The sequence below is a fragment of the Anguilla rostrata genome, chromosome 8, assembly GCF_018555375.3.
Source record: "Anguilla rostrata isolate EN2019 chromosome 8, ASM1855537v3, whole genome shotgun sequence".
Lineage (NCBI taxonomy): Eukaryota > Metazoa > Chordata > Actinopteri > Anguilliformes > Anguillidae > Anguilla > Anguilla rostrata.
Window position 1 is genome coordinate 23813149 of NC_057940.1, and position 20253 is coordinate 23833401.

At 43.8% G+C, this 20253-nt stretch overlaps 1 protein-coding gene across 5 annotated transcripts in view; it reads left to right on the plus strand.

Annotated features, from left to right (window-relative positions):
- arpp21 (cAMP-regulated phosphoprotein, 21) overlaps positions 1 to 20253 on the plus strand; it is a 75247-nt gene that overhangs the window by 8406 nt on the left and 46588 nt on the right. For 3 of the 5 annotated variants that reach the window (XM_064347150.1, XM_064347151.1, XM_064347147.1), the window contains exons 2-5: positions 12716 to 12897; positions 14252 to 14504; positions 16092 to 16133; positions 18795 to 18878. In XM_064347150.1, coding sequence (XP_064203220.1) covers positions 14292 to 14504; positions 16092 to 16133; positions 18795 to 18878 — 339 coding nt within the window. In that variant the 5' untranslated portion in view covers positions 12716 to 12897; positions 14252 to 14291. Of the gene's footprint in view, positions 1 to 10619; positions 10920 to 12715; positions 12898 to 14251; positions 14505 to 16091; positions 16134 to 18794; positions 18879 to 20253 lie in introns of those variants that run through there. The other 2 variants (XM_064347148.1, XM_064347149.1) reach the window with 2 other exon arrangements.

Below are 20253 nucleotides of genomic sequence, written 5' to 3' on the forward strand. Positions count from 1 at the left end.
TTTTTCTTTCCTTTAATGTCTTGCAAAATACATAAAAATAGCTTCTGGTTTTCTAAAAATTAGATGCATGCCACAATAGCGTACGGCTGATGCAATTTTTCACCTGCCTCTTTCTGGAGGAATTATTTTGTTCTGATGCTGATATCATGCAAGAGGAAAGAAGTGGTATTATTTTACACAGCGTGATCAATTTCCAATGTCAAATCCACTTAAACGAAAAGCAATGCTATTTCAGCGCGCCTGAATTAGACCGCGGTGCGCGCATTACGAGCTAATGGCATGTTCAATAGAATTACGCCCGGTGTGGCGAGCAGGCTTCTGTGCGGTCTGTGATAGGGTTTCCATTTAAACAGGGTGGACAAAAGCACCCTCTGGATTTACATAGTCAGAGGACAGCAGATCAGTTCCATCTGATCGCGGGCCAGTGACAACGTGCTGATAGAAATTATGCGAATTTGCCATTTGAAAAAAAAAAAACTCAACTGCTGTCGCGATTGAGCTGCGAGATAACGTCAAAATTAACATCTCGCTAATGAACGCCATCTGCGTGTGCGGTAACCCAGATAGAGAGCAGGACTCGTTTCGCTCACCTCTCTTTTGCCTCTCCTCTGTCCCACCCCCCCACCCCCGAACCCCCACCCCCCGCCCACCCATTAATATTCTGGGTGCGCATACGCACAGCTTCCATCCACCAATTAAGATCACATGCCCAAAGAATCCTTTATGACATCTGATGTATAGAATGGTTCATTGATTTTGTGGCAGTTGGCAATTATGTGGAGAAACGGTGAAACAGCCCATCTACTAACAATAGCAGATTTTCCCTCGGGCTGGTGGGATCTACACGCCGCACGGCCTTGACAGAGTTTCCAGTCGCATGGGAACCTCACAAAGATGTCTGTTCTCCAAGTAGTTTATATGTTTGCTATACCAACCAGGCCTGGACAGTTGGGATAGAATATTATGTTGTGACACCTAATGCAAGAAATTTATAATCAGTTTCCTTTCTGCAGCCTAAGATGGTGTGCTATGTTCATTACCTTCATTTGGATTAAAACTATTAAAATATAGTATTCACAGGTTCCATTGGAAATTCATAGTTTATTTAGGAACAACCCTGCATTGACATCTAATATGTATATGCGATGGATTTGTGTCCTGTCCTGCGTGTGTTCCTGCCTCTCACCCAAAGCATGCTGGGATAGGCTATATATAGGCTGTATATATTCAGTCCTGACTTGTACAGGTATCCATTATTTCTCAGTATAGAAGTTTTCTTTTATTCTATGCAGATAGTGTACATTGTCCTTATTTTAATCATAATTTTGTTACTAACACCAAATTAAGCCTTGCAAAAAAGTAGTATTTCAGCAAATGTCGGGTATGCTGCCAAATTGATATTCAGTACTCCTTGCTGATTGATCTTTGCAAAAAAGAAACCGCAGTGGATGCCTTCAACCAAGTGTACTTCACAATACCATATCAAGCTCCACAGATTGCCATTTAATCAGGCCTGGGAAAATGAGCACTTTTGTGTTATACAGGACAAACACATCATTTCTGCCCACACCGTTCTGTGCGTCCTCACACAAAGTAGCTGTGAGAGTAAAATAAAAAACCAAGTACTGTGGGCTATAATAGGTGTCGGTAGAGCCTAGGTTTATGCTTGGCTACTTGTGTGAAAGCTAATAAATAATGAGAGGACAGACTGTAAGAGCAGCTTGAATTGGCATTCTCCTGTCTTTTGCTCCTTGAATAAGATATGCAATGAGTGTCATTTTGATATATTTTTTTCTTTTTGTACGGTGGCATTGGGTGACAAATGTCAAATGTCTAACGCATCTTGCAGGCAGTTTCTCGAAGACCCCGATTCTGTGAGTTGTTAGCTTAATTTACAGGAAACCATGATGGTTCAGGCACTTCTGTAAACTCACATCATTGGGCTCAAACAGCAGACCCAATATTTAGCATTCAGCACATGGGCCTAATATGGATAAATACATTGGGAAAAGACTATTTCAGAATGAAGCAGTATTAGAGCATTAAATTAGATTTAATGTTACTTACAAACCAGGTGTGGAATTAATGGCAGCTAAGAAAACACATTGCCTGGGTTTGTTAATTGGTAGTGAATTTATTTATCTATTTATTTATTCATGTACTTACTTATTTTGGTGGGGGGTGGTTTGGACGCGTAGTGGCGGCGCGGAAGACTTTTAATAGCAACATACTGACGTTCTGCTCTTGCTTCCCAGAAGTGAAGTCGACTGGGCCATCAATGTCTCGGTAAAACATCCAGCACACAGAGTCGGCTTTGTCCTGGTTAATTTCTTTCTTCCTCCAACTGCTGCTTAATGAACAGGTTCAACACCCATTGAGCCGTAAAATAAAGCGTTTTGCCTTTTAATGATAAAATCTGGACGACTAAGTGGCTCCGGTGAACACAGACCGATCTTGAGAGCGTTTTACATCTTTCATTGTAAGTGCTCCCAGAGCATTATTTTCCCTCTCAAAATATTTTTTAAAAAGTCAAGACAGGCCTGGCAGAGCTCCACGAGCACAGCTTTTGGAAATTGTACATTACACATCCGATCATTGGTTTCATGTTCATTGCAGCATATAGCCTATTATATGCGTGTATGGTTGAGGTGATTTCCGTCACCTTATTTATTTATTTATTTATTGAAATGCATACCATATCCCGTAGGCTACTTTTAGACGAAAACCTTAGTAGGGCGTTCGACGTTTACTGAAGGTAAATAGGCCGTAGAAATATTTAGAATATGATAGGGTCTCGTGAAATTATGCAGAATGACATTGTAAAGTCATCTCCCACAATCCGAAGGTGAAATAATGACCTACTATCATTACGCAACCTCAAACAACCCTTAAACAGCCAAGGAGCTGTTTTCATAACCTCTTTGATGTCGGTGCTCCGTTACGGTCATTTAAATCGGTCCCAGTGGTGACCGGAATCGACCACCGTCTGCTTGAGATTAGAAACGGTAATCCCGCTCCTCATTTGGAGATAACTCAAAGGGCTTCCTTTTTAACCGAAGGTTACTTCAAACCCGGCGTTTTCGGTGAGCGGCAATGAAAGGCGGAGGTTAAGGAGCAAAAGGCTCTGTGGAATCCGCTGCCAGTTCGTTCTACATAAACGCTATTCCACACGGAATGGACAGCTCAAATGTGCAGAGCGCAATTAAAATAAATTGAGCCGTCTAGTGCAGCTCGTCTCTTACAGCCGAGAGAGGGAGAGTAGGGGGTAAATCATTTCGCACGTGCGCCCGCTCTCGCGCACACGCACATAACCAGAAAACGCATGTTTTACGTTTTTGCTTTTATTTTAAATAAAAAATAGCACTAGTAAGGAGCTGTCTGTGCGGCATTACTGATTCCTGTGCACACGTCGATATCTTTGATCATCTGTCTTGAAACACTGCTTGTTTGAGCTTTTCTTCCTAAAGAGAAAAAACCCGGAGCAATCTTTGGTCTAGTAGCAGTCATTGCCGGCTAATATCAGCAAAGTAGTCACTGATAATTAGCATAATCAACCATGGATAAGCCTTTTTCATTCTCTTACAGCACATTTGGTGCCATTGGCACACATCACCAGCAACACAGATTTTACATTCTTATGAAAATTAGGAAAGCACCCACCCTGCTAGATGAGTATGCCCCATTAATGCGGTGGGTGAGCATTAAAAGCCTTCAAAAACATCGAGCACCACATTAAATTAGAAAACTTGTTGAACATAACATGGGCAGAATCGCTGAACAGGGAGTCTTTTGACTGCTCAAATACTAATGCCTCCATATGAGTGGATTTCACTGGCTGTTAGAGAGGATTGACAGTGAATTATGGATAATTTACATAAAATGGAAAGCACACTTTTTTATTTGGCAGAATTTTCATTTTCCTGTCAGTTTTAAGCCATGCAGTGAAATATGGACAGCAATGCAAGAGAAAATAGTGTAGTTCTCTAGAGAAAAAACAGCTGAGTACCTTGGACCTGCATGGAAAAATGCTGCGTCCAGATTTCACGATGTATCCCTTGTGGTGTGTTGTTGCTGGCTTTTGTCAGAACGAATAAGACACTTCAGAATTTATATGGCTAAAGTGCTACCATACATGGTGTGCAATTGTATGTTTTGTGTTGCTTTAATAGTTTTGCACTGAATTAGAAATATTGCATTGAATCCTCTTCAAATTCTAATGTCAGCATTTGAATCAGGTAGTCAAATTATATTTAGTAACACAACATTTATCATGAGATTCATGTTTGAAATCTGTTTAATGAAAAATAAAGAAAAAAAATACAATTTTATGCAAAAATGTTGAAGACTAGGAAATATTTCCCTTACTCATTCTTATGATTTAATATGGTTTAATTAGTGTACCAGGAAATAGTTGGACTTTATGTCACAGTAACAAAAAAACAAGCACACTAGATTGTATAAGTAAAAATACAAATACACTCAGAGAAATCTTGATTTCCCCAGCGTGTTTTGGTTACCCCATGGCCAGGGCTTAAATTAATGAAGTTGTAGTGGCCTAAGGTGGGTGTTGCTTAGTGACCAAAAAGAGATTGGAAGTCCATTTAAGTGTTTTGGTGTCCTCCCTGTTGCCTTGAAGTAATGACATGATGTTGCATGATGTCCCTGAACAGTAAGCCCATATTTGGGATGTTTGCCAGTAGAAGTCCTTAGCTAGTACCAACAAAAAGCAATTCTCCTTCCTTGAGTGCAGCATGTCACTTCACTACATTAGGCGTTGCAAGCTGAATTGTCATTTTTCGTCTATCTATATATGAATTATGCAGACAGTAAGGCCACGGTTTCTATGAATCTATACCATTTAATAAAAAAATTGCACTTTGTGTGGCTGTATAAAGTATGCATAATGTGTATAGCTGAAACATTATCACCATGCAAAGCATTCAGATACAAATGCTTTATGGCAGGCAATTTATTTTTTACATTTCTTTATATGAAGCATGTTGTATCATTATTCTAGTCATTATAAAGCACTGGATTCTCTAACTGATGCTCCAGAAAAGAAGTAAAACACATTAGTCTGGATGTTGCTAGGTTAATCTCTAAAATGTATTGTAGTTTGGTCAGGAAGACAATAGACTAGAGTCTGCTTGTATTAATATAGCTTGGTGGGTCTGTAGTGATTGTGGAACTGGACATTTATGGATGGACGCTGCTGTACCCTTGACCTTTACATATGCATATCTAGCTGTATAACCTGTGCTCTGCAAGTCAACCTGGAAACGGACATCTGGTAAGCAAATAAGCTGTAAGCCATTGACAGCACTTTTAGTGCTGTGTTTCCGTGAACCTGTATGACTGATATTACTTTTAGAGGCGACCCAATCTGCTGACATTCTTCTGCGTGGAACCCACCATGAAGCCGTTCGATTGGCGGGCAGCCTGTGCCATCTGCATATCAAAATCCACTGTGTGGCGTCTTGCTGAAAGGGTGGCTTTTCCTTTGAAGTTCCACACCTGTTCTTATGATAGATTATGTTTTACGTGGCTGTGTTCCATGCCTGAATGGAGTTCGTACGTTTGACAGACAGGATGATGACTCGACAGTCAGGCAGCAGGGGTATCTGCGAGAGATCTTGCCGCTCTCACCAGCTGAACGCTCGAGTTGAGTGCATGCCATGCTGCTGTGTCCCCGCAATCGTCCTAGGTTATCAGGTGTTTTTCCATTATCATCCGTGTGTTCATACGTTGTATTGTATAATCCTGCATTTCCAGTGCTGTATTAATTATGATAAAGTGATCCCTGAATCCAGTCAGGCCTGCCAAGCTCTCTTAGGGGAAGCCGCTGTGTTGTAACTGGAGTGAAGTGAAATGGTGCTGACTGAATCTCATTTTGCTTCAAGATGCGTTGAACAATTGAGACATGGCATATCTCATTTGGTGTTAAGCATCTGGTTGGATGCATCTCTCTGCAGATGGCTGGCAGCCCATAAGGGTTATCCTAACTGGAAAAAGTAAGATACTCTACATGCCTGTAGTTTCAGTTTCACAAGATATGAACCTCATTTTTTATCGTGCTTTAAAGTGACAGTGTGAAAGGCCGCATGCATGAATGAAAGCTCGAGCTACTAAAGAGCAGATATACTTGTAGAACCATTAATAATCCCATTAGCAGGCAGAGGCCAGGACAAAATGGAGGCAGTACGAGATTCATGAATAATGTTCCAAAGCTAATGAGGAAGTTATGGAATTAAAGGCATTAAGGGGTCCCTAATGCGTTCAGTTAAACACCTGCCTGATATCCCACTTTACATGCAGATAAGGAGGCGTGTCATTCCAGTGTCATTTGCTTGAAAAGGAGGAAGTTCAAAAGTGTGTGTGTTTGGGGGGGAGGGGAGCAGGTTTACCTTTATATTTGAGACTGGAAATCACCTCATCATTCCCTTCTTACTTCTACTGAAGAAACAACTACGTTTTATTTTAGCCATAGTTGTTTTAAAAATATAACAATATATACTGTGCTTAACATATCATGTTAGCTGTGTGGTTAACACACCTACTGCAGATGCTAAGTTCTTATACTGTAACCCCCAATGGCCATTTAAATGGGACACTGGCATTTATTAATAATCATTTTTAACCAACTGAAGGGAAAAGAGGTTGAACTGGAATCTTCTCAGACCTAAAGCATACCACCCTGTGATGTTTTCAACAAGATTTTCAGCTCCAAAAAAATAAATATTCCTGATCTGTTATCCAGTTAATGTACTTAAATATTGGAAAGACCTTACTCATTCTGTTGCCAAACCATTATATCAGTTAAATCATGCCTGAATGCATTAGTAAAACTCGATGTATATAAAGTGAAAACTACTGTAGCTATGACTCCTCTTGATTACATTTTCATTTCCACATGGATTTCTTAATTCACTAAAATCATAAATCACAGATTTTAGTTTGCCAAATTACTACATCGTTGTGGGGACAGGAAAGCATAAATGTCACTTTTTGTGGTGTGAAATGCTGATGATATTTTTCATTGCTGGCTGTGCAAGAAAGGGCCACATTGGCTTATAACACCACTGGGTGTACTCAGACAGTCCCAGACAATGGCCATTGTTCAGTAAATGCTCAAAAGATAATCAATAAATTCTTGAGTATACAGGAAGATATCTTGCGATCGCTTATTTCTGGGTTAGCAAGAGAGTCTGCTACCCCACAGCTTTAAGACATATTTTTTTAGTTATTAAGAAACTAATAAAAACTGAATTATTGTGTAAATAATTTATAATATTATTACTAATTATTAATAATGAAATGTACTTAATAACATGCAAATATATTTATAAATGCCTACATATTTTTTAAAAATTCTATGTATTAAAACAAGTTCTATAAATTAAAAATATAGCCTACTATGGACAACTTCTGCTCCAGTTTCATATTGGTACATAATCATTTGTATCCAATCCAGTATCAGTAATTAATAGAGAGATGTTGTTTCCCATAAGAAAAGAGGTGCCCCTTAGCTGTTCTCTAATTAATTTGTAAGAGCATGTGAAAGTCTAATAATCTAATTCTTCATAATCACATATGTTGGCTAGGAGACATAACCTAAGGTGCATGCAAAGTAAGGCATGTTACCTCCCTTGTGGACTTGAGTCAGTGAGCCCTGAACTACACCTATTACCAATCAGGGTCAGGTGTGTGTAGGGAGCTCTTAACTATGGGACTAATCAACCGTAGAAGAACCCATAGCCCACCAATTGCAGCTGGAGCACATTACATCTCACATACAAAAACCTGCAACTGTCCTCAGACTGTGACATTAACACCATGATGGGAAGCCCATACTTGTACTGTTTATGGGTAACAGCAGAAGCACTATCCTAATCACATGCAATGGGTGTGACATTTGACACAATTTCCTTCCCCAGCCCTTGTCCTGTGAAGGAAAATGCAAGTTTCTTGCTAATCTTATGAAACACGTGTATATTTTTTATTTATTTATTTGCAAGTACAGTATTTCATGGTGACTAAAACTAATGAAAAGATTAGCTACTTTGCCAAGTATTGCAAGGGCAAACATCTCGGTTTTAGAAGGTTCCATTACCCAACATATTTCAAGTCAGAATAAGCAATATGTTAAAATGTGTTTAACACCAATTTACTGTGAAAAAAAGACTCTTTGACCATTGAGCAGTTTCAGAATTACTCAGAATTCCCAGAAAACATTTCTTTATGCAAGGCTAGAGTAATAGAGTTAATAGAAAAACAGCAATTTACTATTAAAAGATAGCTGTAAATTGACGTTTTTACAGTAGAGTACGTGCAGCCTGGAATCCAAAATGAAGACTAGCATTTGACTCCAAGGTGGCTTCTGTACTTCTTTCAGATTAGATTAGCATCCAATCACAGCTGGATGTTTACATACCTCTGATTTCTGGGCCCGATATGTGAACACAGAATCGAAGGATAGCCGAGCAGACTATGCTTCAGTCTTCCCCCCCTTCACTGGAAGAATAAACTGTCTCAGATATGTGTGTGTGCCTGAGGAGTTTTCACCAAGAGGCGGGCAAGGCACGGCACAAAACGCGAACACAAACAGAACACAAACACGCAACCGCCTGTAGGCGACACAAGCAATCATCTGTCATTATTTTAATCTGAATCAGATCACAACCTTCACACTCACAACCAGGCAGGGTTATGCTTTATTTAAACAGGACCTTGTACTGCTGACATTCGCATAATAACGTATCCCGGGTATAAAGCTGTTTGGGTGCTTGTAAATGACATAATGGTTTTATTGCATAATGAAAATGTCTTCTTCAGCAGAACGAGTGCTTAGAACACCAGGATGTGCATGGTATTAACCTCCACCATCCATTTATGCAGTGTACTGTTTACTGAGGCTGTGCTCATACTTCATTTCGAGAGATTCAGCAGCACTGCTCAAGGTCCTTCAGGATTTTCTGAGGAAAGGAGGCGAGCCGTCGAGGAAACAGGCACCGAGGACAAACACGCAGCCTTTCTTGTCACGCACCTGAGCCAATCAGAAATGAACATGGTGGGCGCGCACACATTGTGCAGCACTGATTTCAGCTTCTTCATTTTGTGCTGCTGCTGGCGCTTTCCGTTCGGCACGCTTCAAAAGACAAACGTTCCGAGCGCGTGCTGGGCAAAGCTGGTGCCGTGCGCTTACCGTACTGGACAAGGACGGGGCGGTTCAGCACAGACAGAGCTGATTTACAGGAGTTCATTAAATTAGTTGTTGTTATTATTATTCCTATTAGTGAGACCTGAGAATATGTCAAGAGGATTCACTTTAATGGCAATCCAACTTTGGCAATGCCATGGGTCTTTAAAGGCAGCGTAGAGCCATGCTGTGGGGCAGTGATGTGGCTGGCCACAGAGATGAAACGCTCTCACAGAGCTAGCGGATCTGAGCGCGAAAATCACACGTGCCACAGCCGCGTTCGGTTAAAACCTTTTTAGTACAGATGTATTAGGAAACGGCATGGGCATTTTTATGAGATATTAATGTACCAGGGCTTTTATTCCATTCTGCTGTGAAGGAAAGAGGGGAGTAGATTTGCATTTCACCGCGTGTCATTCTTTTACAGAAAAGCCGGGAGCGATTCAACAGTGTCTTTTCTCCCAGTGAGTCGAGGCTCAGAGGCTGAGAGGCTTCACTGAAAATCTTCATTTTTCCCTCTCAACATGTTAGTATTTATTTATTTTTCATTAATTTGGGCCGGGGATGTTTTTGTGCTTGGTGGGGCGAAGGGGCCATTGGTGCGCTCACCACAGAACAAATAGCGAGAGGCAGGACTAACATCTGGCTCAAAACTCCTCAACCTTGTCTTATTTGGGTTAAATGGTTCAGCCTATGACATCGGGCCAGGCTCAGCTTAATGTGCATGCCATGGTGTCATCTCTCCAAGCTCCCACCCTCACCCCCGACCCAATGTGGAGGACTAAAGGGAAATAAAGCTCCAAGCTCCCCCCTTCACCCCCGACCCAATGTGGAGGAAAAAAGGGAAATAAAGCTCCAAGCTCCCCCCCTTGAGGCGTGAAAATATAGCAAGGCTGCAGCTCTTTAGAAGACCATAGGAAACTTTGCTGAGGACACAAATCAGGAATCTGAACAAGTACTCTATATTCACTGTAAATAAAAGCTAAAGTATAACTGGTATATTTTATCAATTATCTCTCCATTGTACATGTGCTGTTAGGATCTCTAATTAAGTACCTCAGTAACATGATACATACATTGCTTAAAAATAGACAGCTTTAAAATTAAGCACCTCTGTGCATGTGCTGTATATTGTCTGAAATTACACTAGACTGGTCAGTTCCGTTTAAATTCAGTCATTTTAAGTTAATTAATTACATTTCAGTTCATTTCCTGAATATATAAATGTCTAATCTGTTCTGTTGAGAATTTCAGGAAATAAATTGATTGAACTGAAATGGAATAGACCCTTCTACTGACCAACTACTTGGATCCATATCCCCCTTCCACCCAAAGCCCCAATTTAAATAGTGGCGGAACATACAATTCCAAAATAATTATGCAGCACGTGTGCGTCACATACTCGTACTCTTAGTTCACGTTCAACTCTAGGGCTAATGTGACATCAACCTATGGCGTGACTACAGCACGACATTCGGCCAAAGCGAAAGCGCAAACTTCACGCGGGTTTTCAATCCGCAGCGCCGAATAAGAGACACTGTCAGCCACGTGAGCCACTTTCATCTCCTGCGGCAAAAAGCCATTTCGTTCGGTCTTAATCACCGTCGTTCTGAGGAAAACCGCGGAGTCCAATTCCGCAGAACTGTTGGCGCTGTCACGGGCTTCGGAACGCAATTTACTCAAACGCGAGGACGGGACGCAGGGCGCGGGTTGCGGGCCTCAGGTTCGTGACACAGACATTCATTTCCGAGGATGAGGCTGTGAAAACGGAGATTGTTTCGAATCAATGAATCAGTCCCACGTGGTTTTATTTATGTTGGGTGTCGGATGTTGGACGTTTAGGGCGCTGCAGCACTGCTCACGAGCCTCGTGGGAAGCTTTACGCTTCCTTTCTTTCTGCGCAGTGAAAATCTTACTTCCCAGTGTAATTCTTTCATTGTTTACAGAGTGATACCTCGTTTTCAAAATGTGATTGTTATTGCAGTCTGCCTGCAAAAAGGCTGTGTCTGAATAAATAATTGTTGAGTCAATTAAATTGTTAGCAGGGCCACCATAGGAAGCCAATTCAGTATAATTTTGCATAATGTGGGAGACTGTTATGGCCTAATTAAAGGATGGCGTTATTGCTTTCCTGATGCTAGAAATATCATACCATAATAGAGATCTTACCTTATGTGAACTCAGCAGCAGGCTTTATGAGGAAAGGTAACTTCCATTAGTTAAATTGGATATGCAGGGATTCAAGGATACCTTAGTGTGACAGATATGTCTTTCATATTTAGCATACAAAATAATAATTGAAAAACCTGTCCCTGTTACTGGCATTATAATGCCATAAAAGACAGCTATTAAGCATTTCAACAGCTATTTCATCTATGTGAAAAATATACATCTGATTTTTGTTACATTCTCTAACAGAATGAAAAATACCACTTAAAATCGGGTGAATAAACAAATAAATAGCAACAATTTACAGTACTTTCGGATGTCCTTAAGAGGCTCAGATTTAGGAGTCTTGAAGAACAGATGCCTGTGAGTCAGGTACTTATTCCAGATGGACACAGGCGTAGCGGCAGGCGGGTGGTTGAAAATGCCTGCATATGTGCTAACTGAGGCTGACGCACGGGGCCGCGGATGTGTGGATAACACGCTGACAGATGCCTTGTATTTTACGGAGTGAAACTGCTAACCCAAGCGCTCCGCAGCCTTCGACAGGGAGAGGCTGTGTTTGGCAGCCTGCCAGCCCGTCTCCACAACTCGCTGTTTGGAGTCTGCTCCAAACGATAACACTTCAGTTCTCTCTCTCTCTCTCTCTCTCTCCCTCCCTCTCCCCCTCCCCCCATCCCCAAGTGGGTCACTATAGGACAAGTCTATAAATTTTAATATATTTTCTGTAATGAAAGCACTGTAAAATAATGAAAAGGGGTATGTAGGTCAATTGTCAATTTAGCCATTGCTTATACTGTTGTGATCAGAGCCTAAAATGATATTAAAGGGGGAATTAAATTTAATCACCACTGTGCTTTATCCACCTCAGGATCAAAAACGTAAGAATGTGTGCTGACAGCCCCAACGCCTCTACCTTTTTAAAAAATGAAAACACTGCATTTTATAAACCTTCAGCCTTGGTGTGTGTCAGGGTAGCGAACAGTTTGATGTTGCACGGTCCAGTAGTCGTATTAGAACTGTTCCGTTGCTGTAGGCTGAATGTTTTCTCACGTGAGCAGCGGGCGCTGCACAGGACACACCCGTTCCCTTTGTCCCCGGCGTTTAAATGGCAGGGCTATCGAGAGCCCTTGGCTTTGTCATTTTAGCTCTCAGGCTGGGGCCTGGTGGTCTCCTCAGCCCTGGAGGAGGGAGGAGCCGAGAGACAGGCGGGGCGGGCGCACGCCGCGCCCCCTCTCTGGCACGAGCACGCGGGCCACGCCCCGGCCCGGCGCTCCGCTCGGCCGCCGCGCGCCGCTCCAGGTTCCCGCTCTCCTGACGCCGCGGGCGTCCTGTCTCCTGTTCCCCCTGCAGGATGAGGACGGCTCGCCCGGCCGTGTGAGGAAGAACGCAGCGACGCCCGGCTTCACGAATGACTCCATGGGGACATGGGACTGGCGCTCGCGTTAGTCACTCGCGCGTGTTTTAACCGACGTCACCAGCGCCAGAGGCGCGCCGAAGCCTTCCCCGCAGCGCAGCTACCGTCGGCCGTGAAGGTGAGCTTCTGGGCGTGCGCTCGTGTGCCTCACAGTGGTGTGCTTACATGCTGTATTTATTTGGCTGATTTAGGAATATATGCTAGGTGAAGCTTCAATGTTTATTATTTCAGTGTTTTGCTTAATTTTCCAACTTTCTATAATGATATATATTAATGTCTATTACAATTTTAGGGAGACGCAAGATTAGATTATATAAGCTTTTACACACACACACACACACATTTTTCGTGAGAGAATATTATTATATACACTTATTATTTTCTTATCTTATTTTTAAGGACCAGAAATACCCTGTTTAAGCTCCATATTTTTTATGACATATAATTCCAAGTTATCTGTCCATGAACGCTGTAGCTGAATCCAAGGCAGTGGGGAGTTGTGGGATGGGGGAGATAGGGGCAAATTGGGTGCTGGTGGGTAGTGGATGGGATGGGTAGTGAATGGGGTGGATAGTGGGTTTTCATATGGGTGGGTGGGTGTTGGTGGATAGTGGGTGTTGGTGGATAGTGGGTTTTCATATGGGTGGGTGGGTGGGGTGGATAGTGGGTGATGATGAGTCAGCAGCGGGTTTTAATAAGCCAGCTGTCAGTTTGAGGCCCAGAGTAATGCTGACCTTGGAGGGCTTTTATTATGATGCGTTAGCTTTTGTCATTTGTGCGTATTATTGCTTTTTCAATTGAATTACTGGAACCCGGTAAAACTCATATTGGGTTGAGCTGTGTGCACCAGTCAGTGAAAAGAAAAAAAAACAGATGAGAGAGGTGCACTTAGGCCTTGGTCTGCTCATCTGCCAACACAGTTCCCCATCTAAAAAAATGAGGTCATTTCTGGGGAGATTAAAGGGGCAGGTGTGTGTGTGCTAAGTTATGTCATGCGCTGTGCTGAATCCAGGGGTGGGGTGTGTGGATGGGGGATGGGGTGTGGTGTGTGTGTGTGGTGGGTGTGTGTGTGTGTGCGTGGTAGTGGTTTCATGTGTGTGTGTGGTGGTGATGTGTGTGTGTGTGTGTGCATGCGCGCGTGTGTGTGTGTGTAGTTGGCCCGAGTTGCTGCTGGGGCTTTTGATGCGTTGCTTTTGTCATGTGTGCGTTATTTCTTCGTTATTGTTTGCGGTACTTATGTGGTGTGAGTGTGTGCATATGACTGCACTTAGTGTGTTGTATAGTGTCGTATCTGAGCACGGTGGGTTGGCGTGTGTGTGTGGTGTGTGTGTGTGTGTGTGTGTGTGCGTGTATGTGTGTGCTTTGCCACATGTGCACACAGCACATACAGGCCTCTGATGGGGGGGTATGGCTCTCTGTGCTCTCTCGGGTGCTGATCCCCTCCCTGTGGCACACCTGACCCTGTCACCCAGACTGCTGTTTCACCCCTGGGCCTCATCAGTTTGGGCCAGGATGTCTGAGCTGGACACAGTGGGCCAGGAGCTCCCCCAGGAGCCCCCCATGGAGCCCACGCCGGCAGGGGTGTGCGACAGCAACGCGACTGTCCTTCCCTGCCCCTCGCCCGCCGCCTCCCCCGCCCCCTCGCCACGCCCGCACCTCCCCCCCGGCTCCAGCGTGGAGGAAGAGGAGGACGAGCGCCAGGCTGACCCCAGGTTTGAGCAGCAGGTGAGCGCACGCCGGGCCCCAGGTGTGGCCTCCATCTGTCTCCCGTCCTCCATGCTGTCCTGTTGGCACGTCGCCTCTCCTGGCCCGTCCCCAACCCCGTCTCCAGCCGGTGTCCTTCCGCTCTTCCAGCATCCTTCACAGTGACATCATAGTACCCCCCCCCCCCCCCACCCCAGCCCCCTCTCCTGGCACTCTCCGCATCTGGCTCCACTCCTCTGATTTTTTTCCTCTCCTGGCTCCACCCTCCTGAAAGGAGCACTAGGTTCCATTCCTCACGCTGCTGCTTCTACCCCGGCTTCCTTTGGGAGTAATCATGACCTCAAACTCGTCTGCCAAAGCGGTGGGCAAACTGTGCACAGTGAGCAAACATAGCAAGTGTCCATTTTTGAGAAAAGATTGAAAAGATGATGGCTGTAAACATATCCGTACCAAATCCACACACTGTCTGTGTTCTATTCTGTGAATATTTAATGATTTTTGTTAAACCCTTATTTTCTGGATTTTTATAGCAGCAGAAACCGATGTTAACTCAAAAGTAAATGGGGTGTTTAAATATATTGTTTGTTTTAACAAAATCACGTAAAAAATAAACCAAAAACTACAAGTGATTAAGGGTGCATGCACATTGCTTCAATTAAATAAATCACTGGGTTGTGATGTTAATCAGCTTTTTAATCATGTTTTCATTATGACATGATGCTCTGTGGTAATATTTAAAAGTCACATGCGTTGCAAGGTGCCTGGTGCATTGAATCGGTGCTTAAGAGGATAGTGCTGAATTGCCAATGTGTGTATGCAACCCTCTTTGTTTAGATGAGCATAGAATCTTCCCCAGATTATTGCTGTAGTTGGTGTCAGACACTATAAATGCAAATGTTCGCACAAAACAGATGCACAGACATAACACAAAAATAATTTCCTTATGAATTTGCGTATTCCGAAGCGCACAACCGAAGGAGGAATCTGGGTCATAAACGCGGATGTTTCAGTTTCCCAGTCGTCCTTGAGACACGCATACAAATAAAGATCTGCATAACTTTCAAAAGGCCGGGAAGCCTGAGTATCAACAGTTTTCGCTGAAAAGTGTTTCATAGCCCGTGTCAGTGTTTTCGCTGAATGACGAGGCGCAGATGACAGGTGATGAACGCGGCGACGGCGGTGATCGTCCCTGGAGCCTCAACGCGCAGAAGAGACAGCGTTATCTTCCGTTGTCTTTCAGCAGTCGGGCTATTTGAAAGATCGTATCTGCCATTATTGTTTGCATTTATTGCAGCGCACTTTAATGGATGTGGTTATTGTTCAGAGCTGTCAGCGTCCCCACTAATCTGTGCCGGTAAACCCTTACCCCCCCCACCTCCGCGCCCCCCCCTCCCCTTACGCACACACCGCATAGCAGGTCACTCATCTTCCACCCGTCCTCCCACACACAGCTTTCAAGGTCCCTGCTGGTCTTTCTCTTCCCTCCGTTCCTTTCTCTGTGTCCCATCTGCCTCTCCCTCCCACTCTTCTTCCGTCTCTCTCCTCCATTCATCTTCCCTTCCACCGAGTGACGTCCCTGTTTGCTGTTTGTTGTCTGCTGTCACACAGAGACGGGGCCTAAACCAGGGGCAGCCAAGAAAGAGATCCAAGGTATGGCTACTCTGAGTGTGCGTGTGTGTGTGTGTGTGTGTGTGTGTGTGTAGGGGTGTGTGTGTGTATGTGTGTACGCATGTGTGTGTGTGTGTGTGTTCATGGGTGTGTGTGTATGTGTGTGTGTGTTCAGGTATGTATGTGCCTGTGCTAGTGCATAAACCCAGTCCTTTTAACACGCACGTGTGTTAATTTGTCACTTATTTGTGTGGTGCCTGTTCATGCATGGGCCTCCAGTGTGCCACGCTCGCTCCGCTGGGCAGAACACATGACTTCATCAGCCTGGGACTCCAGCGCAGAATAACATTATGCTGAATGGCCCCAAGGAAGGGCTGGCCTAAAAAATGACCCCCTTTGTTCTCAGACTCCTGTTCTCTTTTTGGTTCATTCAAGGACACGGCAATAACATCTTTCCTCTTCTCGCTGCCGTCGGTGTATTTTTCACTTACTGGATCTTTTGAAGAGAATTTTGCGTCAGTGACCTGTCGTATAACCCATTGAAGACGAGTGAAACATCAGAGTTATCTGTCATCTGACTGCGGAGGCTAACGAGCCATAAAAATAAATTGTCATGTGACCTGCTGGACAATGCTAAACATGGTTTCTTTAGTTTAGTATAGTTTTTTATATTAAGCTGGAAAAACACCATTGTATAATCTACACATTAAAATGCAATGAAATATTTTTGAAAAATGAAATGGCTCTCTAATTCATATCAATTTTACGCGGGAGCATTTCTCATCTGACTTTTGTGAACTGTATCTTGGACTGGTGTGCTGATATGCTTCATTTTTATAAATCTGCGGTTGTGCAGATTCACACCATCAGTGAGGCCATTTTTTTTTAAACATAGGAATGAGAATGAGAGTCAAGGTTACAGTACCATCTCGCAGGAAATGCATGTCACTCAGTGGAGGAATGAGTTTGGTGCTGTCGCCAAAGGATGGAGCACTTGAAGTGTTGCCTGTTTTCATAGCGTTACTTGAACAAACTAGATGTACAGTAAATATCACAATGCTGTCTTTCGTTGAGAACATATGCAGTGCTGTGTGAAGGTTTTTTAAAGGTGTCATAATGGCGGAGTTCTGTGCGGGAGTTTGGCGTATTCACCTGCACGCCTCCCTTCGGAGGTGCCGTCCAGATCTTGTTTCCTGCTCCTCAGACGCTTCTGTCTGACAGCACTTTGGGAAACGCGGTGGGGGACGTGGGGGGGGCGGGTGGGGGGGGCGAGCCTGCCAGGTGAGCTGAAGAGAAGGCCTGAATACCAAAGCAGCCCTGGCTGAGGAGGAGAGGAGCGGCGGCGACCCGTGATTGTCAGAACGAGGCTGGCGGGAAAGGACCGGAAAGGTCACAGCCGTCCAATCAGGGTCAGGGCTCCCAGCGCCCCGAGGCTCTTTTTAGGGTGCTGCGGACGTCTCAGCCCCCCTTTCATATGCACAGCAGGGGCTTCCTCATAGCGACTTTCACATTCCGGAGGGGCCTGGGGATCCCATGCGTTTGATCTGTCCTGGGGCAGGGGGACTCTCCAGAGCTTCCTGTGGCTTTCAGTCCCGTCTACACTGACCTTTGTCAGAGAAATATTTGAAAGGACATTCGTAGTATGTGAATTGCAGACCTTTGAGAAATATTATGTATGGAAATGTATGGTAAATTATGAAATCAGAAACTATAAGGAATATGTTCGTGGGCAGTGAGTCATTAGCACTTGGTTAAATGCCATCTCCTGGAAGTACTGTTGAATGTTTGAAAGTGTACATTACTGTACAGAATATGCTTCATATTTTAAATGAGTACATTTACATATGAATACATGCATACACACACACACACACACACATACACACATATATATATATATATATATGTTTTTTTAATTATTTTTTTAAATACAAATATACACACACACACACATACACTCACACAGATGTTGTGGTCTAATGGAAATTGCTTGTAAGCTCAATATGGTAATTTGATATGCCATCTGAATTGTTGAAGTAGGACAGTGCTCATGGTCAGGGATTTTCAGGTGTGATACACTGGCTGTAGAGGACAGATAGTGAAAATCACTTAACACAAACGATAGGAGGTCTAATATCCTGTTTCGGCTCTTAGGGATATCAAAGTCATCAGTTCCCTTTAGTAATGTGTGTGTGTGTGTGGTGTGTGTGCATTCATTGCTGTTTTCAATTTGCGCAGTTCAATGGCTGTGTGTGTGAGGTGTGATAAACGTGGTAAATCACTAGTGAAGCATTTCTCTGCGCGCTGGTGTGTTACCAGAATAGAGCTGGTGTGTCACTCTGCAGGTCCTGCGTGCAGAGCACATTCAGAGCAGAAGCGTTCCTGTTATCAGATTCCCTCTGTGGCTGCAGTTGCTCTATATTTAACCAGCTACGCTTTATCCAGGCCACCCTCGCTCCTTTCTGCGCGTCTGCATGTGTTTGAGGCAGCTGTTCTGAATGCAAGGCAAGACAAGTGCTTTGCTGTGGAGCCAAAATACTGTTTGAAAATCTGATTCAGTGTCCCTCCCTCCCTCCCTCCCTCCCTCCCTCCCCCTGTCTCTCTTTCTCTCCTATTTCCATGTAAAGGTCATCGGTGCCCTGGTGTTATGAAACTGTGGGATGAAGAAGGCGAAAATGACACTGTGTTCTCTGTGTCTTTCAGGCCAAAGGCAGGCTGGTGCGCAGCCTGGCCGTGTGCGAAGAGTCTTCCCTGCCTGTACCCACAGATGGTGCTGAGGACGATCAGGTAGGAGGCCCCCTCCCTTCCCATCATGCAACGGCCATCGAGCAGGATACCTGCCTGCATGGCCAAGGGCAGACAAGGGCTCCACCGTTAACCTGCGAGGAAGCTGGGGGCTGGCCAGGCACAAGCCAAAAGAGCACAACACCTGGGTCCCTGACTCCAGCCCCATTGGCCCAGTGTTTTTGTACAAATAGAGAACACATGTGGCGCCTCCATTCCGGCTCTGTCTGCCCAGTGCGTTCGCTCAAAGAGAGGACACATGTGGCGTCTCCATTCCGACCCAGTGTGTTTGAATAGGAAGAGGAACCACATGGTGCCTCCATTCTGGCTCTGTCAGCCCAGTGTTTTTGCATAGGGAGAGGACACACGTGGAGCTGCCATTCTGGCTCTGTCAGTTCAGTACATTTTGAGGTGTTACTGCAGTGTGCAAACAAATGTGTCCTTTCACAATTTTACAGCACACTCACTGCAGAGCTGCTGTCAGGAGGGCTCAGAACCTTTGAGGATGCAGTTGGGGATATGACCTTGAAAAGCCGATTGGAATGAAAATAGGAATTTCAAAAACTCATGTGAATCTATGATTTTTTGATGAGATTCATCAAAATATTGCTTGAGTTATTCAGAATGGGCAAGAAAGAGGCATGACCTCTTAAGCAGATGCTATTGAATAGAGAGTGGCTGTTTGCATGTCATTTTATTACTGGCAGATGACCCTAACAAAGGCAGGCCAGAGTGTCTTAAAGTCTCTGTTTCTCACAAGTGGAGACGCTTGCCCAGAAACTGGCCAGACGCACACTATCGATCCAAACAGGCCAAGAGAATGAACTGCCCTCAGAGTTTTTACTTAGCTTTAGACGCCCCCTTTTTGTGCTATCTTTTAATCATGTTTATTTTTTTACACAGTTTCTGTTGATAGCAGTACAGTTTCTGTGTCTACAATCTCTTGGAATAAATGAGTTCACATCTGAATTAATGCCATGACAATGACGATAATGATGAGGATGCTTAATAATAATGTTCATGGTTACAGACGTTTAATTGGCTGCAGATAAAATGTGTAGTGTTGTTTGCCTTTGTGAATTTGTTTATATTCACTTAGAGCACTGTGATAAAGAGGATGGCAGCATCTCATAATTAGCCCTTTAAGGTATAAGATCACAAGAAAATAGGAATGTTTTTAATGCTGATGTACCACTCACTACAGGTAATTGAAAGCAATTGAGTTCTAGAACACTGACCTTGAAAAAAAGAACATTCCAAATGCCTACTCTTTAAAGGGTTAATATTGCCATTAAAGAGTGGGAAATATTTCCATTGTGTAAGTACAGCATGTGAACTTTAGCTTAGGTGGCTGTCACAAAGCCAGGGTCAGGCATTA